Source organism: Elgaria multicarinata, chromosome 15 (genome assembly GCF_023053635.1).
Source record: "Elgaria multicarinata webbii isolate HBS135686 ecotype San Diego chromosome 15, rElgMul1.1.pri, whole genome shotgun sequence".
NCBI classification, from domain to species: domain Eukaryota; kingdom Metazoa; phylum Chordata; class Lepidosauria; order Squamata; family Anguidae; genus Elgaria; species Elgaria multicarinata.
In genome coordinates, this window is record NC_086185.1 from 2512848 (window position 1) to 2535313 (window position 22466).

The 22466-nt window shown below is 46.6% G+C and overlaps 1 protein-coding gene across 1 annotated transcript; it reads left to right on the forward strand.

Annotated features, from left to right (window-relative positions):
* Window positions 1-9146: 9146 nt before the first annotated feature.
* Window positions 9147-22110, forward strand: IDS (iduronate 2-sulfatase). Its single transcript, XM_063141802.1, has 9 exons — window positions 9147-9175; window positions 10778-10914; window positions 12388-12565; window positions 12679-12767; window positions 13708-13908; window positions 14858-15028; window positions 15362-15488; window positions 18952-19125; window positions 19794-22110. Exons 2-9 carry the CDS (start codon window positions 10783-10785, stop codon window positions 20282-20284), a joined length of 1563 nt encoding a protein of 520 aa, XP_062997872.1. The 5' UTR covers window positions 9147-9175; window positions 10778-10782; the 3' UTR covers window positions 20285-22110.
* Window positions 22111-22466: the final 356 nt, after the last annotated feature.

Consider the following 22466-nt stretch of genomic DNA (forward strand, 5'->3'; position numbering starts at 1 on the left):
GGCGCACGCCCTTCCAGCCACCCCCCTTCCACGTAAGGGCCGGGGGCTCCGATGCCAGTGGGGCTGTGAATCCACTCTGGGTTTCAATCAGAACCACTCAGAACTCCAAAGGAGCCCTCCAAGGTGCTGAACCCCCCATGCCCAAAACAGATTCAGCACCTTGGATAGCCCTGACTGGTTCTGACTGAACTCTAGAGAGGCTTCACAGCCCCACCGACAGGGCAGCCACCAGCCTTCAGTGCCTTTTCCTCCATCGCTCCCCCATCTCCTCCTCGCATACCCCCAAATCACTCCTAAGCAGAGGACGGGCGCCACGCGTGCGCGCCAAGGGAAACAGGGGCTCTTCTGGGATGGAGCTTTGCTCCTAGTCGCCTCCCCCTCCCCCTCCCTCGCTTCTGCCTTATCCCAGTTGTGCTGTCCTGGGAGAAGCACATCTGCACCTATGTCCTCGGTGAGTAGAAGATGCAGACTTTCCTCTCCCAGGTGACCACAGCGATCTTCGTCCCTCTCTTTCTCTTTGCCCTCTTGCTCATTCTCTATGTGATCTTCTGGCACATTTGCAGGGACCCAGACAACGGCTACATCTAAATATCATAGGTGTGCGCAAGGGGTGTGCTGGTGTGCACAGGCACACCCTAATGTCTTAAGCAATAAGCATCTCCTCAACCCTCCCCTCCCCTGCAATGGCCCTCCCACAGTCAGGCAAGCCGAACGCGTAGTACAGCATCAGTGTCTACAGTGTTTAATAAATAAATGATTTTTTAAAAATGTCCTTTATGATTGAGTATTCAATCAATGTTCACCTTTTAAAAAATAAAATTCCCCGGGTTCACAACCTAATGAAATGTGCTGTGCACATGTGCACAGCACATTTCATTAGGGTGTGCACCCAGGGAATTTTATTTTCTAAAAAGTGAACATTGATTGAATACGCAATCATAAAGGATAGATCTGTAGATATATAATCTACAGATCTATCAAGCTCCAGCCGGACAAAGATGGAGCCACGTACTCCTGGCAAGGTAATGAAACTGCATGAGCAAACCTCTGACTCTTTCCCAAAGGGGAATTGGTATTTTTGGAAACTTACAACCAGGTGCCAGTCCGGCAGCACACTGGAACACACAGAACGCCTGTGTATTATTATTTTATCCTCATTGCATGCATTTCTCTTTTTTAAAAACTCTGAAGGCTTTTTTAAAAGCCATTGGTGATCCTTAATTAAGTCTGAAATCCCATACACAGTTACCTGAGAGTAAGGCCCATTGAACTTACTGGGTCCTAGTTTTGAGTAGAGATGCATAGGACTGCACCATAAAGCTTCTTTTGAGAATGGGACTTTCAGTCCAGAATAGGTTTGGCACAAGGCAATTTATACCCATGCTATTTTTTTCTGAGAAATAATATGCTAGTTTTCTGTGCAGGAGACAGGAGGCTTGCCCAGAGAATTTGCAGTGCCAAACTATGCATGGTTAATTGGGAGGAAATTCCATTGAATTCAGTGGGCCTTTCTCCAAGCGAGTTTCAGGGCTGCAACCCAAGTGTACCATTTAGTTCAAAGCTGTGCTGGTTTACTCAAAAGTTAAGTCCCACTAAATTCAATGGTGTTTACTTCCAATCAAGTGAACATAGGATGGCAGCCTTGGATGGAACAGTGAAAGGCTAAAGAGCCAGAAGAAACAAACAGCAGAGAAGTGGTTAATAATACAGTCCGTTCTGTGTGATTAGATCCAGAATGGTTTTTTCAGCTGTACTATACAATGCAGAATCAATATGACCATTAGAAGAACACTGCAATTAGTCCAGCTAGAGACAGTCCAAACTTTAAAAGGATAGGACAGCCTTCCTCAACCTGGGGCACCTCCAGATATTTTGCACTACAATTCTTGTCATCGCCAGCCAGAATAGGAGTGCACTGATTTGGGAGGCTGCTCTAGGAGAACAGAAAATGTTTCTGTCACTTGTCTGGCAAATGGATGAGCTCCGCTTGGAATGCTGTCATTCCTGCTGTTTATTCCATTTGACATAAGAGGGTCGTTCCCCCACCCCCCTGCATCCTATCTCCTTTTTCCTTGGCATCTTGTGACTTGTAAAAACAGAGTTTATTATCTGTCAGGCATCACTAATGCCCTGCCATTTCTTAGGATTTGAACATATGAGATTAATGTTAATGATGCAAATCTGTCCCCACCCATAAAATGGTTTTCAAATTATATTTCCATGTGTCTTGGGAAGCATAACACCAAATATAAAGTTAGGGAGGAAGAGAGCGCGCCAGATTGATTTAACTTTTACCCCACCCTTCATTCAAAGATCTCAGGGTAGCAGGCACATATAGTTCCCTTTTTATTTATTTAGTTTTTATAAGGTTGTTTTTGTGATGTATTTAATGTGTTTAAATGTTTGTGTATTTGACAGCACAAGCCTATCCATGTTTATACAAAAGTAGGACCCACTGTGGCCAACGGGGCATACTCCCTAGTATTTAGAATTACAACCATAGTCTTAAATCTAAAATGCTGTGTGTAAATGTGTGTGTGTGTATAATAAAAAGGTGAGTTACACATTTTAAGAACAACCAAGAGGGTCCCTGTCCTTTTCACATTCTAGTGCAGCCTTCCTCAACCTGGAGCGCTCCAGATGTGTTGGACTGTTTTTCCCAGAATGCCCCAGCTGAGCTGGCTGGGGCATTCTGGGAGTTGTAGTCCAACACATCTGGAACACCCCAGGTTGAGGAAGGCTGCTCTAGTGTAAGAGGCACTCTCAGGATCTCCATCAGCTCTAGCAGTGATGGGAGCACTATTACGGCCATTCATGAGTTGTCCTCTGTAACGGTGCATCAGCCTTCCCCATCCTGGGGCCCGGGGTCACCTGCCACCCCCTGGACTTGTCATTCTTCTTCACCCTTGCCACTGGCTTGTTTACCTGCCTCTGGGTCCGGCCCAGACAACAGTGGTGATGAGAAGGAGAAGCAGTAGATGCCACGGTCTACTTGCTCACTGGCTCTCCATCTGTCAAGCAAGCAAGCGGTGGAAGGAGGAGGAGTAACAGCTGGGGACAATGGCAGCACGAAGGTGGGCTCGTGAGGGAAGGAGCCATTGAGGGTGCCTTTGCCCAACGACTCTCCAAAACCTAGAGCCAACACGACTGAGGCCCACCAGATGTTTTGGATCTCAACTCCTTTTAGCCCCAGCCAGCATGGCCCATGGTCAGGAATCGAGGGGAAAAAGGGGAGTGAGAAGCTCTGGTGCTATAAATTCTTATTTTTATTCTTAAATCAGTTCTTCAATGTACTCAACACGTTTCAGACATTGTCCTTCGTCAGGAGCTGAAGAAGGAAATGGGGAGAAAAACACAAGACTGTAGTTTGATGAGTCCAAGTAAAATAGTCCTAATTATAAAAACCTAATTATAAAAGGAACTCATAGCTTGTACGTCAAGCATCTGTTGCTTCTCGAAAAATCCCCTCCTTCTTCTCTATTATTAATTAATTTAATAATGACTATAATTAATTTATTAATTAATTACTGAAATGCATATCCTAGCTGCCTGGATTCAGTGCACAAGGTGGCTAATGACAAAAAATACACTACTACAATAAAAAAACACCATCATATCAAACCAAAAATACTAGGAGGAGGGCTTTCTCTGTTGTGGCACCCCGGCTGTGGAATGAGCTCCCCAGAGAGGTCCGTGTGGCGCCTACATTGTATTCTTTTCATCACCAGCTGAACACCTTTTTATTTTCTTTAGTATTTTAACACCTAATTTAACTTAAATTTAAATTTTTCTGTTTTAATTCTGTATTTTAATCCTATATCAATTTCTGCTGTGTGGTTTTATCCTGGTTGAGCTATTTATATTGTATTCTGTATTTGGGTTTTTAGATGGTTGTTTGTTTTATTATGTTCCTCATGGTTTTAAGTTTTGTGAACCGCCCAGAGAGCTTCGGCTATTGGTCGGTATAGAAATGTAATAAATAAATAAATAAATAAAAATAGGTAACACAAAGAAATAAAACCAAAGAGCAGGTAAGACAGATAAAGACAGGAATGGATAAAAAGAGCAGCCAGCTAAAACCAACAACCGTAACAAGAAAACAGATACACTCTGCAGGCCAAAAGGCTCATAAGAACTGAAGAGCCCTGATGCTGGATTAGACGAAGGGTTCATCTAGTCCAGCAGTCTGTTCACACAGTGGCCAACCAGTTGCCCACAGGGTGGATGTGAATGCAGTAACACCCTCTCGCCCATGTTCCCCAGCAACTGTACATACTGCTTGTTATACTGTAGCATATAGCCTTCAGGACTAGTAGCCATGGATAGAAGTCGCATGCTCCCCATAACAGGCTGTCAGCAAGTCTGGATGCAGCATTCAGGACCTACTAAACATGTTGCATCTGGCAGACCAGGTTGGGAACAATGCCTTTCTCATCGAGCAAACACCTGTGGTTGTTTTCAAGTGTTACTGAGGAGCCGCTTTCAGGCAGCTATGCTTCCAGGCGGCCTCTGCCTGGTGCCCATAAAATCTGAAGAAGCAGCCTTCAGGAGGTAATTAATGTAACTGCAGAAGATCATTTAATAAACTTAGGAGGAAATGAGAGAAGCTTGCTAATGAATAAGTCAACACACAACACTCACTTTTAAGTCAAGGAAATCGTTGCCGTTTTTGAGACGCCCGTCTTGCAAGGAGCACTTTTGAACCAGGAATATATTATTGAATGCTTTCGCCTGTACCTTCCAGCGCTTTGCTCCTGGGAAATGGATCTGTATTGCGGTGGAAAGGCGACCGCAAGTGTGTCTTATCATTTAATTATTAGAATACTAACGAAATGTGGCAAATTTATGCAAATCTGCCTCTCCACTGAAGCTCTGCCTTTGGCTCAACCTGGGGTGTGGAGGTTTAAGAGAAGCTCAGTATGATTCTTATGCAGTTCTGAGAGCAAAGCTCATAAATCTTTCAGAAACATTAAAAAAAAAAACCCTCTGTGAGTTCTTTAAAAGATGTGTCTTAAATAACAAAGATGGCAAAGTTTGACCGGCATGTATAATGAGCACAGGCCTTAAACTCCTTTTGTATCAGAATTAGGAACATAAGAAGATCTCTGCTGGATCAGACTACAGGTCTTTCCAGTCCAGCATCCTGTCTCTCACAGTGGCCAAACAGAACCTCCCACAAGCAAGGGATGTGCACAGGGCCGCCCCTGCCATTAGGCAGAGTGAGGCACTTGCCTCAGGCGGCAGATGCTGGGGGTGGTGGCAGCAGCAAGTATTTGGAGGAGAGAGTTGTGGGACACATGACCTACCCTATGACCCCTATGACAGCCTGATGCTTTCAGGTGTGGTTGAGGATGTATCACATTGCCAGTGTTGAAGAACAATTCAACATCCAATCCAGTCTGCTTTTGTATATGGAATGGGTAGGGGCGCCATCTTGTCCTTTGCCTCAGGCAATACAAGAGGGTCAGCCCTCTCCTGCTCGTCTCCCAATCCCAGAACCAGGTAGCCCAGTATTGTCTACACTGATTAGGAACAGCTGTCTTGACCTTCAGGCAAAGGTCTTTCCCAGTGGGGTAGTGAAAAGGGAAGGCAGAGAATCAGAGCTCCAGGCCCATTTCAAGAGCAGGCTTGGTGACGTTACCTGCCAGAGTACCAGGGTATGAATGTACAGATGTTGCTTCATCTGTGATTCACAGACTGTCAGTTATCTTTGATTCCATCATCTGCTCATTGACAGCATTGGATTTCATGTGATTTCATTCCTGTTTGCAAATCCACATTAGTGCAAATTCCCCCGCCCCTCAAAGTATAATACTGGTCCTCAAGTCCACATGACTCAGAAAAAAACTGATCTGCTGCAGATTGGATTCATAGAAATCCAAACTCATTTGAATCTGTTGCATATTTCTTGGACATCCCTACACCAAGGTAATTGATGAACCTTCCTTGTCCGGGCAAGTAAACGGGTTGCTAACTTTAATGTTGTCTGTGACAGAGTAACATAGAGGAAGTCAGGAAAATAATTAAGTAGAAACTTGATGCTTCTTTCCTTTTGTTTGATGGAGCACCTACTTTGCTCTAGCAGTTTCACTTGTAACATGTCTTTGCAAGACAGTCTGCATTTCTAATTAAAAGCTAAAGGTTGCATTTCAGCTGGCTGAAGATCTTTTGTTAAAGCCCAATGTGTTTTACAAGATGAACTGATGCAGTCAAAATTAAGCACCACTGAATTAAATGGAGCTTACTCCCAGGTAACTATGCATAGGGTTGCAGGCAAGCTGATCCTAATAAATTGGGTATTATGCTATGAATGGCCAGTTTTTGGTGTGTGTATGTGTTCTCTGTTGTGATGAGTACTTGCACTTCAGCATGTACCACTACAACACTGGTCTTTTCCATGATCTGCTACCTGGTCTTAAGAACTAGTAATTCTGGAGGAAATGAAATTTTACTGGGGATTTTTAAAAACCCAAAGAACCAACAGCTGCAGGGGCCTTGCAAAGTTTAGAGCAGCATCCTGGCCAACGACTCCCAGCAAGTATCATCCCGCTGTGAACCAGGAGCGACCCAGAAATGTAAACCTGCATTTAAAACATATAATGTAAATATTAACTGGCTGTCACACAGTGATGAAATAAACAAATAAATAGAAAAACAGTTCTAGTATTAAATGAAAGATGCCTCCAAGACAGTTTTTGTAAATAATTCTCATGCACTCGGTTGATTTCCTGATTCCCCAGGCTGCCAAGTGCATGAAGAGGAAGCAATTGTCAGAATAGCATTAAATATTTCCTCTGCTGGAGGAATGTAATTGTGAGAACTCTGTGAATTGCGGGTGAATTAAGGCTAAGCTGAATCTGCATCTATTAAGTCTCCAGTGCCCTCAACCGGCTCATGAATAATACAAATGAGAGGGTCAGGAAAATACATTTCAGTGCCCCAAATATTATTATTATTATTATTATTATTATTATTATTATTATTATTATTATTATTATTTATTTATTTATATAGCACCATCAGTGTACATGGTGCTGAACAGATAACACAGTAAATAGCAAGACCCTGCCGCATAGGCTTACAATCTAATAAGTTGTAGTAAACAATAAAGAGGGAAGATGCCATCGCCATTTATAGCAGGTGTGGGGAACATGAGGCTCTCCAGATGTTGCTGGACTACAAGGCCCATCATCCACAGCTAGCATAGCCGATAGTAACGGTTGATAGGAGTTGTAATCCAACAACTCCTTTAGGACTACGCGTTCTCATCTTTGGTCTATAGCCTGCTTCTTTTTAGTGTGCTAAAAACGTAAGAGTCCTACTGGACCAGACCAAGGGTCCATCTAGTCCAGCAGTCTGTTCACACAGTGGCCGCCCAGCTGCCCACAGGAAACCCACAAGTTGGACATGGGTGCAACAGCACCCTCCCATCCTCCCAACTGGTGTTCATTGGCTTCCTGCCTCTGCAACTGGAGATAGCATAGAGCCAACAGGACTAGGAGCCATCAATAGCCTTACAGGGCTGTTGTGAGGAAAACATGGAAAGGAGGAGGATCATATAAGATGTCTCAAGTTCCTTGCAAGAGGAAAAAAGGCAGGACGTAAATGTAATAAATAATAACAAATGTAATCAGTTCAGCACCCACTGATGGATGCATTTGTGAGATCTTGCTTCTCTCTTATAGGCTGTCAGTTCTACAAAGCAGCCCTACTGCAGGGTGACTTTTTGGGGACGCCAATCAAATGCCAAGGCTGCAGGCCAGATTGAGCCAGGCGAGGAAGGCCTGTTCATGGGGCTTGAGTGCCACCTGGTGATGGATGCTGGGAAGCAGCAAAAGGCCTTGGGCACACCGCTGCCTGCCTCCAAGCCTAGGCAGCGCTGCGAAGGCCCCTGGAAAGGCGCGGGTGGTGGGAAGCCCTGCTCTCTCCTATCCCTTACCAGATGGTCACCCCACAGTCCCCATCCAAATCTGCTGCACCGTTGCACTGCTGCTGAAGAACAGTGGGTGAGGAGATCCTTAGAGTGGAAAGAAAGGGGGGCACAGAGCTCCATCCCCCAAGCTATTTCCTAGGGCCCAGGAGCTCTTCCCCAGAGCCCTGCCTGCCCACTGGCGCCAATGGAAAGGCTGGTCCCTCCCTTGTCTTCATTGTCATGCAGGGGACAATTTTCAAGGGGGATTTCAAGGGTTAATTTCCTGCTCTTCACATGCTACAACACCCCGCCCCCCCGCCCCCCCCCCCACAAAAGCTCTCCATTTGTGGCAATTAAGCTGAGGGGGGAAGGAATCCATTGCTCCGGGATGATCTGGAGCAGAGTGCGAATGGACTGAACAATTTATTTTGAGATGATTTGGATGAGAAATTAATCAGCTGGCTTTGCCTCCTGTGAAATCCAAATGAATCCTAGTAACTATCTCTGCATTTGCATATATGTATACACACACACACACACAGCATGTGAAGTTTTTAATCATAGAATCATAGAATGGTTGAGTTGGAAGGGGCCTATAAGGCCATCGAGTCTACTCCCCGCCCCCCCGCTCAGTGCAGGAATTTTGCAGACGTGTGTCCTGTGGGCCTGGGTCCCAAATCTTTCAGCAACACTCCTGGTGCCAGCCTCCCCCCCCCCCCCCCCCACACACACACCATAATGATGGCGAGAACAGGTAGCAGAGTTGCTGGAATGGGCACCGGTGAGAGTCGGAGGGCGCCGAGCCAGGAAGCGGCTCCGTCAGCAGGCCCTGCCTAAAAGTTCGGGGTGGGGGTGGAGCCAAAAAGGCAGCCGCTCGCCGGCCTGCAGGCCCTTCCAAGGCCAAACCCGGTCTGGTTGTGTGCGTGTGCGCGCGCGCGCTTGTAATTATTTCTTCACTAAGCCGCCACCCCCTCCCCTCCCCTCCCGGGCCGGGCTCCTGGCGCCCCAGCGGCCGGGGGTGGCGCTCCTGGCGCCGCCCCGCGCTGGCTTCCTGCTCCTCCTGCCGCTCCTGCCCCGAGGTGGGCGGTCCGGGAGTTCCCACGGCGGCCCCGTCTCGCCTCGGCTGCCGGACCATGGGGCTGGAGCGCGCCGCTGTGGCGCTGCTGCTGCTCCGCGGGCTGCTGTGCGCAGCCGGGCTCCTGCCGGGCTCCGGCGCCGCTGCAGCCGACGGGGCGGGAGGCGCGGGCCCCGGGGCGCCCCCAGGTGAGGCTGGCAGCCGCCGGGCAGGAAGAGGGCGCGGGGGCGCAGGCGGCGGCTTCGGGGCTCGGGGGCGGAGGGGGGGGGAAGGCGCGGGCCCTCCTCGGGGGCAGCAGCGCTGCGGGGCGCGCCTCGAGGGCGTCGGGGCCCGCAGGCAAGCGGGCTCCGCGGACGGAGCCTGGCCGGAAAAGCGGCTTCAAGCCTCCCGCTACAGTGAGGGCCGGTGGCTCCGATTTCGGCGGGGCGTGAATCCTTCCTGGTTTCCGTCGGAACCAGCCCGAACTCTGAAGGAGCCATCCCGGGTGCTGAACCCCGGGCCCCAAAGAGGTTCAGCACCTTGGAGAGCTCCCGCAGAGGTCCGGCGGCGCCTCTAGCCTCCACTGGCTCTGTCGGTGTCACCTTCCAGACCTGTTGAGCGCAGAAGGTGTCTGTGGATCCCTGGGGCCCTTGGGCAGGGTGAGGGCCCCCCCTCCAGCGGCTGATGGGGGGGGGGCTGAAAGAGCTGCGAAGGGCTTGTTGTTATTTCCAGGGAGGGGGGGGGCAGCTGGTACGATGCAGCTTGGGGATGGGTGCAGTTGCTGTACTACTGGGGGGGGGGGGGCTGCTGGCTTGAGCTTTGAGGTGCACCCATCTCCTTTCCAGTCCAAAGCATCATTTTTATACAACTCATAAGGAACTGGGGTGAACTAGGAATCCATTTTAAGTTCCTAGATGCTTTGCAATGTTCATGTGGATGTGGTACCTGGAGAAGTGTGGTACTACAATCGCTTTTGATCTGGGTGCAGATCTGGGGGAGGATTTTGGGGATCACTCAGTTTCAAGGCTGCACAGCCAGTGTATTTATTCATTTATTATTTATATCCCTTCTCCGCCCCCAAGAGCTCTATGTGGCATACAATCCCCCCTTTCTATCCTAACAACAACCCTGAGAGGTAGGTTAGGCTGAGGCTAGTGACTGGCCCAAGGCCACCCAGTAAACTTTGCGGCTGAGTGGCGGATTTATACTTGGGTCTCCCAGATCCTGCAACCAGAATTTTAGAGAGCCACTATTGGTAAATAGAACCGACTGTCAGGACATGCATTCCTTAAATGCCTTCCCCTGCAAAAACATGTCAAGTGGCTTGCAAAAAAAGTGGTTAAAAATCTGGTATAAATACTTTTAACTAGGAAATGAAATTAAACTACTAAACACTTGCTGGATTAAACTATCTTGCATGATTCCTCAAGGCGAATATGGATAGGCTCCCATGAACTTCTTTGACTAATGGATCCAGCAGTTTTTTCCCAGCAAAACTCTGTGAATAAGGCCTGACTATGCTTGGCCTGCATAAAGTCTGATCATAATGCCCACATCCTGTCCTATAAGCTCAACCCATCGGGATTGAAGAGTGCCCCATCTATTCCTGCAATCCTTTTGTCATAGTGCTTAAATATCTCTTAAGTACATTTTATGGTGTTAATCCTTTAAAATGCTATTATTGTACATAAGGGCGTTGATCTGCTGCTGGTTTTTATAATAGGGTTAAGGAGTTAAAATTAGCATTGTTCCCCAATTAGCGCTGACTAACGGTGCTCAAACCAATGTCCTTTAACACTTTGGCTTTCAAGGTGGCATGAACGTGCTCTTCGTTGTGGTGGATGACTTGCGTCCTGCGTTGGGCTCTTACGGAGACACCCTTGTGAGATCCCCAAACATCGATCAGCTGGCGTCGAAAAGCGTTGTGTTCCAAAATGCTTTTGCACAAGTAAGCAATGCAGCCTTACATTAGGGACTCCCAAACGTTCTTTCCCCTTTGAGTTACTTATTATGAATAGCTCCCAGTCCATTTCCAAGGGCAATTCAAGGTGTTTCAGAATCTGACACGGCTGGTACTACATCAGCCTACCTGTGCTCTGGGTTTGTCAACCGAGGCCCCCGTCCGTCTGTCCCTGCCATTCAAAGCAAGGCAGAGGGTGACTGTGTACAGGCCCTTCTCAGTGGTGGCACCCTGATTATGGGAATCTCTCCCCCGAGAGCTTGCCTGACACCTACTTTGCTATCTTTTCGATTCCAAACAAGGAACTTGGTTATTTTACTGGCTTTTGATGGTTAGCTGCAATTACTGGATCCCTGCCAGTATTTTTCTGCTGTTTAATGCTTTCCAAAATTGTTGCCCTGTTCTTGTGCTTGTTGTTTTTAACTGTGAATATTTATATCGGATTTTGGAAAAGTGCAGTTACATTGCCGAGCAGTTTCAGGTCTTTCACCTTGGTGTACTGGTAGCACGGCTTCTCGCTTGTCTTCGGAAATACAAGCTGCTCACTGTTATCCCACTTTGGCAGATGGCTTTGACGTAACCCTTTACCAAAGGGGAAAAAGGGGATTAGACCATATTGGAAAGTTGTCAAAGGCTCTTAGCCGTTCTAGCTAAATGGAACAGATGTTTGGATGCCAACTGCCAGGTGCTACCAGTTGCTGGAGGTGGCGAAACGCAATGGCTTTCACACCATGCCCTGGGCTTCCCTGAGGCACCTGTGGGAAGCCGTGATGTGGGGCAGAAAACTGTCCAGGGCTTTATTTTTCTGTGGAAAAATTGTTCGTGTCTTAAGTTCTTTCAAAACAATGGAAGGACAACAGAGAAGGGGCGAACCTAGACTCCCTTGGCAGAGAGCAGCCATTCATAAAATCATAGAATAGCAGACTTGGAAGGGCCATCGAGTCCAACCCCCTGCTCAATGCAGGAATCCACCCTAAAACATCCCTGACAGACGGTTGTCCAGCTGCCTCTTGAAGGCCTCTAGGGTGGGAGAGCCCACCACCTCCCTAGGTAACTGGTTCTATTGTCGTACTGCTCTAACAGTCAGGAAGGTTTTCCTGTCAGCTGGAATCTGGACATCAGGATGAAGGTCCTGTCTGGTGTCCCCAGTAAACATACCTCTCATCGCTGTGGGAGCAAGAGAAGGTTTTCCCCAAAGACCTTGAAACCCAGGCTGGCTCGTCGGGGAGAAGCTGGTATAAGAAGCTACTTTATACTAGGTCAGTTTCTTTGTCCGTGGGGTCTTCTGCCCATCCCAGTGTTTTCCACTCTGAATCTCCAGGGTCTCAAACATGGCGCTTTCCCATCACCTGCTAACTGATCTCTCAACTGGAGATGCCAGCGACTGAACCTGAAACCTTCGGCATGCAAAGGATCTTCTCGGTCATAGAGCTATGGGTCTTCCCCTGTCCTCTTTTTCAGCAAGCTGTATGTGCTCCGAGCAGAGTGTCATTCCTCACTGGGCGCAGGCCTGACACCACAAGACTCTATGATTTTGATTCCTACTGGAGGGTGCATACCGGAAATTACACTACCTTGCCCCAGTATTTCAAGGAAAATGGCTACTTTGCCATGTCTGTAGGGAAAGTGTTTCACCCAGGTAAGCTCTGAATTGGATCACGCATGTATGAGACCTGTTGGGGCTGGCTTCTCTACTACTTGAACGTGAACATTTGTTTTTGAATACTTACATATTTTCTTCCTTTTTTTCAGGGATTTCATCGAACCGTAAAGATGACTATCCCTACAGTTGGTCCATACCGGCTTTTCATCCCTCTTCTGAAAAATATGAAAACACAAAGGTGAATGGACAGTGCAGCTGTGTGCAGATGTTGATGATGAATTCTGATGTACAGGGATGTTTCGTGGGCAAGACAAGACAACTCCCTAGGACCTTATGCTGCAGGTCTTACTTTTAGGCTAGATTAGGCTTTAATCTCTGTGGTGCCTTTAAAAAAAAATTCAATTGTGCTCAAAGCAACACACGAATTAAAGACTAATCTAACAGAATGAAGAGACTGGGCTTCTGAGGGGGAATATGCGTACTTCATGCAGTTTGGTGACCAGTGGGAATGATGATTAAGGAGACAAGTCAAAGGCTGTGAGGAAAGGGCAGGGGGAACGGCCCGTAGCTCAGAGGCAGAGGGCATGGTCTGTGTGCAGAAGGTCCCAGGTTCACTGCCCGGCTGCCTGTCAGTTCTGCCAGTACTGGACTAGGTGGACCGGTGTTCTGACTCAGGATAAGGCAGTGTCCTGTGTTCCTAAATAGTTAACCCCCTGCTGTTGTGTGTCTGTCCCATGACTGTCAGTCTCTACGTGAAGAAGCATCAGAAAAAAATGCAGGCTTCCTTTGGGGAATTTGGATTGAACAGAAGTCAGCCCACACTGGCTTCAAAATCAAGCAAGGCGTGAGAGAAATCTTTCCTACGTGCGAAAGATGTGTTCCCATGAGCAGTTGGGCTTTGAGGAAGGATTTGAAGAGGTGGAGAGAGGCGAGGTGCACAAGAAAGGGAACTGGGTGCACCAGTTGCTGGGGAACATGGGTGGGAGGGTGCTTTTGCACCATGTCCTGCCTTGTTGGTCCCTGCCCAACGGCAGGTGGGCCACTGTGTGAACAGAGTGCTGGACTAGATGGGCCCTTGGACAGATCCAGCATCAGGGCTCTTCTGATGTTCTTAACTTCTTTCCTTATGATCTGTTTCCGAATGCGGTGTGGTTTTCAACAGCTTTCTTTCTTCAAAGGTTTGCAAAGGGAAGGATGGAAAAGTTCATGCCAACCTTATTTGCCCTGTGGATGTTTCGAAGATGCCCGAGGGGACCTTGCCAGATATCCAGAGCACCGAGGAAGCCATCCATTTATTGAACATCATGAAAGAAAGCAAGAGAAAATTCTTCCTGGCTGTCGGATATCACAAACCCCATATCCCGTTCAGGTACCCGCAGGTGAGGATGCTTGGCCTGAATGAGGTTCATCACCTCTGGTGTAGAGCTTTCACAGAAGGTAAGGAGAGAGAAGCACGACGGGTCCTTGTTCCCCGTGTGTGTGTGTTCTTGACCACCTGCCTGTAAGTAGGGGCCCTTCGGAATTCTCAGCGGGCAGAACCTGGCTGCTGTCACGTGCTGAGCGTGTCCAGCATGAACTTCTCACAGAGCCATGTACTGTTTCGTAGCAGAGGCATATTTATTTAGTAGAGCAGTTGGTGATTATTGTGAAGTTCACACAGCTGCATAGCAAAGGTCAGTGCTGTTTGCTTCTAACAGAAGTTGGATAATGCACCGTCGCTGTCTTGCACAGTTTTTGCCCTTCTTTCTGATAAGAATGTTCTTTTCTCTGCCGTGAGATACTTTTGCGCCTGCCAAGAAGCTAAGGACCACTTTCTCCTCCTTGGTGAAGGGAGGGAGGTGGGTGCGTGCCTTTTGACAGTCTGAAACCAGGCGAGATAAGCCCTATAAAATCCTGGGAAAATTGGCCTGTTACCTGTTTCCGTCTGGGGGTGCGGGGTGGTGGTGGTGGTTGTTCACCACTTGCTCAGATAAACAGCCCCCTGGGACAATGCCTGTTGCTTCCACGAAACCAGAGCGACTGCAGCTGCAAATTGAGGGGCGTGTGTAAGCTTTCTTTGCTTTGATTATCTGCACCCCTTTTCCATCAATAAACTGTATATGATTCTTTCACACGAGTGGACTTGAGTCATGTTGGTACCGTCAGATCTGTTTGGTGGGGTCCTGGGTGGATCAGGTCCCCAGTTTAAGACAGAGCGTAACACGCAACCCAGCTCTGAGAAGCAGTGCAGAAATGCAGAGGAAAGCCTTAACACCTGCAGCGTGTTGTTCGAACCCTGCAGAATCCAGCCGTGCCATTGCTGTTCTGAAACGGTTTTCTCTACTAAAGGAATTCCTCAAATTGTATCCCTTGGAAAACATCACACTGGCCCCAGATCCCAACATTCCTAAAGGACTCCCTTCTGTGGCTTACAATCCTTGGACGGACATCAGGAAAAGGGAGGATGTAGAAGCGTTGAACATCAGTTTCCCTTATGGGCCGATTCCAGACCACTTCCAGGTAGGTGACTGATACACTTCCTCCACTCTTCAGCTAAGTACGAGTTCATGTTCTCTGCTCAAAATGCACTCTGAATAATAATACAAATTATATGTTCTCTTTAGCAAGACAAGCTTATAAGTAAGGTAGGCAGACTGGCCAGCTGTTTAATCGAACTCTTAGCACAGGGGTAGGAGACCTCGTGCCCTCCAGATGTTTTTGGAATAAAACTCACATAACCCCTGATGCTATGCTAGCCATGCTAGCTGGGGTGATGGAAGTTGGAATCCAGAACATATGGAGGGCGCCGGTTTGCTTGGAAATCCACTTACTGTCTTTCGATGCATTTTCTAGAGGAAGATTCGCCAAAGCTACTTTGCATCCATCTCTTACTTGGACATGATGGTTGGGAAGCTGTTGAAGGGCCTGGATGACGCAGGGCTTTCACATAACACAATGGTAGTCTTCACATCTGACCATGGTGAGTCTTCGAGGCCTCTTGGGTTCTGCTGTGAACTGTGCAACATAACTTCATAACGAACAATTCTCCCTCTGTCCACATGGATTTTGTTTACGGCTACTAGCTGGCATAGTGAAGTAGTTGTCGTCTGTGTACTTTTAATCTCAATCAGGACTGTTTGCCTATTGAGAGGGCAGTTGCCTTCCAACTCCAAGCAGTTTTGGATGATACAGATTTTCTAGACCCATTTCAAACCGGCTTTAGGGCGAGATACAGAGTTGAGACAGCTATGGTCACCTTAGTGGATGATCTCCGCATGGGTATTGACAGGGAGAGCGTGTCCCTGCTGGTACTTTTGGACCTCTTAGCGGCTTTCGATACCATCGACCATGGTATCCTTCTGGAACACCTGAGGGGGTTGGGAATCGGGGGCACTGTGCTTCAGTGGTTCCGGTCCTACCTCTCAGGTAGGTTCCAGATGGTGATGCTTGGGGATAGTTGCTCCTCAAAAAAGGAGCAGTTGTATGGCGTACTACAAGGTGCCATCCTATCCCAATGCTGTTTAACATCTACATGAAACCGCTATGAGAGATCATCTGGAGGCATGGGGCGAGGTGCTATCAGTATGCTGATGACACCCAAATGTATTTCTCTATGCCTTCAATAACAGCATCAGCTAAGGACAGTGTATCTTCTCTGAATGAATGCTTGGAGGCGGTAATGGGCTGGATAAGGGAAAACAAACTGAAGCTGAATCCAGACAAGACAGAGGTGCTTGCTGTCAAGGGCTCTGACCTAGGTTTGGAGGTGTGTCAACCTGTTCTGGATGGGGCTACACTCCCCCTGAAAGACTGTGTTCGCAGTTTGGGGGTGCTCCTGGATATGTCGCTCCAAATGACAGCCCAGATAAACGCCAGCTGCGCCCCTTAGAGTCAGAGGACCTAAAGACAGTAGTGCACATGCTAGTAACCTCAAGGCTTGACTTCTGCAATGCGCTGTACATAGGGCTACCATTGTACCTAGTTCGGAAACTTCAACTAGTTCAAAATATGGCAGCCAGGTTGGTCACCAGTACATCTAGGGGTGAGCATATTACCCCAACATTAAAATCACTCCACTGGCTGCTGATTAGTTTCTGGGCAAAGTACAAAGTATTGGTCATTACCTTTAAAGCCCTAAATGGTTTGGATCCAGGTTACCCGCGGGATTGCCTTCTCCTGTACAGTCCGCCCTGCACACTCAGGTCCTCTGGGGAGAACTTACTTCAGTCAGCCAAGACTAGGCTGACATCAGTTTCCCAGAGGACCTTTTCTTCTGTTGCCCTCGGATTGTGGAATGGCCTGTCGAGATTCGTAATATTAACTCTCTCTGTGATTTTAAGTCAGCTTTGAAGACTAGCCATTTCCGGCAGGCCTACCCAGATCTATGTAAAATCAAGAATTTTTAAGATGTGTTGATTCCTATACTAGTGTTGTTCCCCGCCTTGATCCAAAGGGAGAGGCGGGTAAGAAATAAATTATTATTATTATTATTATTATTATTATTATTATTATTATTATTATTATTATTGCAATTATGTGCAGAATTCTATCCCAAGTCTGGTGTTTGGCATCAAACCTGAAAACCTTGGCTTTCACTGGAGTGAGAAACAATTTGAGAGTTCCCTATGGTGATCTGTAACCCGGAAAGAGGTCCTAGGTTCATGTTAGGCAACTCACTGAAGACATCAGCTTGCAGTGAAAAATGCAAATTCTATGCTAGAGATTGTTAAGAAAGGACTTAAAAGTAAAGCTGCCAGTACTGTAACGCCTCAGGGCCAGCCCTACCATTAGGCAGGGTGAAGCAGTCACCTCAGGCAGCAGATGCTGGGAGGTGGCAGCAGGATGTTGGCCATGTGCCTCATGGCTTCCCCTATATTCCCAAAGCTGGCCTGCAGCCTTCAGGTTCAATGGAGGATGCTGTTCTATCACCAGTATTGATGAATACCTAGGGAGGTTGTGGGCTCTCCCACACTAGAGGCATTCAAGAGGCAGCTGGACAACCATCTGTCAGGGATGCTTTAGGGTGGATTCCTGTATTGAGCAGGGGGTTGGACTCGATGGCCTTGTAGGCCCCTTCCAACTCTGCTATTCTATGATTCTATGATTCTATGAAAAAGCCTAATCAGCTTTTATAGATGAAATGGAAGAGGTTGCCATTTTGTTTTTCTCCTCAGGCAGACCCTGTAATGCCCTTATTATAAACTGTGGCAAAGGCACATTTGGATCATGGCATACAGTTCTAATCAGCCCACCTCCATAGTGGACCTTGTAGAGCTGCAAGAGGCAAAAATGATCAACTGATTGGAGCATCTTTTCTGTGAACAAAGGCTGAAGTTTTGAGGCTGGCAGTGCAGAACCTCAGGCCTGGGGAGGTAAATCTGGCCTGCTAGGGGGTTCTAATTCAGCCCTTAAGGGTTGTCCCCCTGCCCCCCTGCTTTCCCACAACTGCCGAGGTTATTTCTCTGCTAAGGGTTAGTTATTGGCTGCAAGAACTTTTCTAAATTGAGCAAAGTTTGGCTTGGCCAAAGTAAAGGGCTTTAATAAACGAAAAGCCTCAAGCAAAACCAGGCTAATTAAAACGAGGAAGATATGACTCTGAGGACAAGAGACACATAAAAGAGGAACCGAGGAACCTACAAGAACTAGACATTTGCTGACTTGATGGCTGGAAAATAGCTGCAACGATGCATCATCTTGTGGTTATGTCTGGAGTCCACAAACATAGCAGGGTTCAGTTTACTTTGAGTGGACAACAGTCACTAGGAGAAAGGAGTAACAAGTGTTGTAAGTGGAGGTATGCAGAGATGTAGAGAGATGGAAGTAAAAGAGTACAGTAACCCATCATATCACGTGTCATGTTCAAATGTAGAACCGTAAAAATAAAGACAACATACCGGGTTGGGTCACTCCCAGCAGGGACTTATCTCTGCTACTAGAAAGCTATAATGGGTAAAATAGGTCTCATTTTCTTTCCTGTTTTAAGCTTCGCTAAGTAGTATCATAGTACCATTTTCTTCCTGTAATGTTCTTAAATATGCCTGCTTTTTGCCAGCACATGTTTTAAAATCTGATCAAAATACATGTGTCTATTTGTAAAAGTAGCTGTGCTATCCAAGTCTGAGTATGGACCGTTAGCCACGAATCCAGCGTGTTCATGTTAGGCAGAGGTGCAGGGACCTGTTTTAGTAGGACACTGTAATTTAAAGTGCCAGCGTTAGTCATTAAAGGAGGGGTGGGAGCGGGGGAGATGACCGGAGTTTTTCAGCGGTTTCCTGCCACAGGTGTTCAGGTGAGTGACTGTTTTACTAGCTTGTTTTAGCGAGGACCGGGAGGCGGTTCCTTCAAAACCCACGTCACCTGCTCTGCTGCTTCACCAAGGACCATTCATGCGTGAGGTGGAGATGGCGCTCTTCCTTCCTTCAAGAGTTCTTGATCTTGTCTAGGCTGGTCACTGGGCGAGCATGGCGAATGGGCGAAATACAGCAACTTTGATATTGCGACCCGCATCCCGCTGATGTTCTACGTGCCGGGAATGACAACGCCCGTCTCTTACCCAGGACAGAAGCTCTTCCCTTTCATTGATCCTTTCACCCAAATTTCAAGACTTATGCCTCAAGGTATGTTTTCAGCTTTTATAACAGCCTAAAAACCACAGCATTCAACTGATGGTTTGGTTAGAGAAACTGTTGTTGTTGTTTTTTAAAAAAACATACAACTTTTGATTGGCTAAATTTTTGCCGCTATTAATTGGGCAAAGTTACCCCCATCCCACAAAGCACACACATTATTTTAAAATACATATACTTTTAAAACAGCAAGAACACTGCAGGTTCTTAAGAAGCATTTCACCCTTCTTTCTTGTACAGGGAGAATGCCTCTTCTCACATGATGCGTGAGAAACAGGACCGTCTCAAAACAGGAAGTTTTGTGTTTTGCTTCAAAACATTTTTTTAAAAAACCTCCGTCACATTTATTTATTATTTGTTAATGTATTTAAAGAGCAATCCTGTGCCCCATAGACAGTGTCTAGGTTACATAACTGCGCTGTCCAGGTTTTTCTTAGCATAAGGCTTACAAGATGCAGTTGATTAATTTTTGCAGCTCAGAGAGTCATACAAATATGTATTTTGCTAATACTAATTTAACAGCAGGGTTACTCCCAAATTCAAATTCAAGATTACTCCCAAGATTATAGAGGTTCTTTTCTTTCTTTTAGTGGAATTTAGGGTCAACCAGTAAGGTGATTTGTTGGGCTCCTTTTTCTTATTTTTTTTTCCTAATCCAGGGAAACCCAAAGAAATTGTTGAGTTGGTGTCTCTCTTCTCAACACTTGCTCAACTAGCTGGTTTAAAAGTCCCCCCTGCGTGTCCCCAGACTTCATTTCATGTCTCGCTGTGTACCGAAGGGAAAAGCATGGTTCAGTATTTCCCACCCCTTTACGGAGGACAAAAGAACGTCAGCAATGAAGGAAACAACACCAATACACCTATTGCTTTCAGCCAGTATCCCCGTCCCGGAGACATTCCTGAGTGGAACTCTGATTTGCCAACGCTAGAAGATATAAGAGTGATGGGATACTCCATACGTACTGCCGCTTACAGGTGTACTTTATGGTTTGGGTTCAGTCCCAGCAACTTTACCATCAATCTAACCGATGTCCATGGAGGGGAGCTGTATTTTACAGATACTGACCCCAACCAAGATCATAACATGTACAACAAAAGTGTCCTACATGGGCCCCTTACCCTAAAGCTTTGCGAGATCTTGGAGTGTTAAATTGGGGTGGGGTGGGGGGGTTGCTTCCTGTCTGGAAAAGTTTGCAACTGAATTGATTGGCACATTATTTATATACACATAGAACTTTGTGTTATACACAAGGAAATCCCTTAAATAATAGTTGTATTTGTACTGAACAATCTCAAACATGCTATGTATGTGTGTTTTTCAATGATATTCGTTAATTTTTTAATTAATAAAGACCCCCTTTCCCCTTTTGTAGTTGTATCAGGTCTGTTCATCTTTCCAGAAGTTAATGATGGAGATGATTGGTTTTTTAAGTGCTGGGGGTGCGGGGTGGAAGGCACAGTACAATAAATTGCTTCAAATTAACAATGCCTAAATCCTGTCCACGAGTTTACAATCTAAATCAGGGATTGGGAATGTGTGCCCCAGAGCAGTGGCAAATGCAAACCAGGAAGAAATTTTAAGTCAATATTTTTTTGTAAAACTATATGGGTTGAGGACATCTAGGTGTTTTTGTTTTTGGCAGTGTTCTGTAATTAAGATTATTGTTTTTATATGTTTCTAATGCTAGTCTGTTGACCACAACACAGAAGGCTCTATACGAACATATATTATGATGATAATAAAGGCCAAGATGAAACAGTTTTGACATGGATGTACCGAACTTTTGGGCAAGGGCTAGAAGTGGCGTCAAAGCTGCTGCCACCACTCACATTTCTGCACATAATGCGCGCCCATCCCCCTCTTATCAGGAATGTGCTGTGTGTTTGTTTCTCCAAGGGCTGCTCCTCTGTTCTGTTCTGACTAATGTTCTGTGTAAAACAGCCCATAAAGAAATAGTGACTGCATAAGTGATGCCATTAATTTAAACTTTATGCTTGAAGGTTGAACGAGGCTGGTTTGGTGTTGTCAGATCCAGGCCTGATGCTCAGTAGCTCGCTAAAAGGAAAGAAGGAATAGTTATGGTACCATTAATGACCATTTAGTGTCCTATTGTCTTAGCCCTGTTGCAGGTTTACCCAGAAATATGGCTGCATTAAATTGGACTTTCCCAAGCAAGCACGAAGCCCAATGACGGCACTGGTTTCATTATTGTCCTCCTTCAATCATGGAAATTAGGGCTATATGGACAGCTATGAGCTATGAAGTATGTCCAGGTTCAGTTTCTGAAAGGGCAGCCCTGTTAGTCTGTTGCAGCAAAAACAACTAAGAGGAATCAGGTCACGGTTGCAATGATGTCTGTGTAATCCTTCTAGAACTTATGTGAAGAAGTTCGTCTAAACTTTGCACCATTCGTATTCCCCAAAGTGGATATGATTCAGAAATGAATGTGATTCTTCACCGGAAGCCAGCGGTCCCTCGGCACACAATTTGATGAATCTTGCTGCTTCCCTTAATATGGTAGCAAATCTCCCTCTACTTAAGATGGGTTTGTGACGAAGCACCTGCCTGGTTGCCTAAAGGAGGTAATTTCCTCCCCCCCTCCACTCCCCAGGCGATCATAAAAGGAAGCATTTATAAAATGGAAGAGAGTTGGCTCCTCTCAGGCCGTTAATCCAGTGCAAAGGCCTCCAAAACAGGGCCTTGTTTTGTCTCTCTTCTCACATTTCAGAACGTGCCTGTGGCGAGACCCACCTTTCTGTCCCTTAGGTATGGCTGAGTTGTATGTCTAGTGAGTGTGGAACGTTTGAGTGGGTGTGGCTGATGATGCGGTGAGAGAGGGGGACGGAGCAGTATAAATAGGTTGGCTGAGGGGATTGTGAGGGTTAGTTTGAGGTGGTTGTTTGGTTTGAGTGGGTTTTAGTCTGGGTTGTGCTTCGTGAGAGTGTTTGGTGTGAGGAGTGAGAATTTTAAGGAAATTTTATATTTTGAATATAAAAACATGCAGGTTTGATCTAAATGAAAATACTAAAGATTTGTTAAATTTCAATAAACTTTACTTTGTATTCTGTTACCACAAACCACTTGTCAGCTCGGAGTTATTACCTGCTATATTACACAGTGTAAAAACATCTACCGATACACCTGCAGTTCAGTACCTCAGTAATAGAACCTATTTGCCAAAACCCTTTACCTTGTCCCCTCACATATAGGGGAGAGGTTGCGTTGTTTTTACCCTTTCCTCGGGCTTTTCAAGAGGCGGCGCTTGGCTTGGGAAGGATGTGCCAGGCAAGGCCTTCTGGGTGAGGTCGGTGCCGTCGCAGTGCCCTTCGCC

What these genes read in the sequence shown, in the direction of transcription:
- IDS (XM_063141802.1), top strand. Translation starts at nt 10,783, where the DNA reads ATGAACGTGCTCTTCGTTGTGGTGGATGACTTGCGTCCTGCGTTGGGC. An exon ending in AGGGAAAGTGTTTCACCCAG is followed by an intron (nt 12,566 to 12,678) that starts GTAAGCTCTGAA and finishes CCTTTTTTTCAG; the next exon opens with GGATTTCATCGAACCGTAAA. An exon ending in AGTCTTCACATCTGACCATG is followed by an intron (nt 15,489 to 18,951) that starts GTGAGTCTTCGA and finishes GATCTTGTCTAG; the next exon opens with GCTGGTCACTGGGCGAGCAT.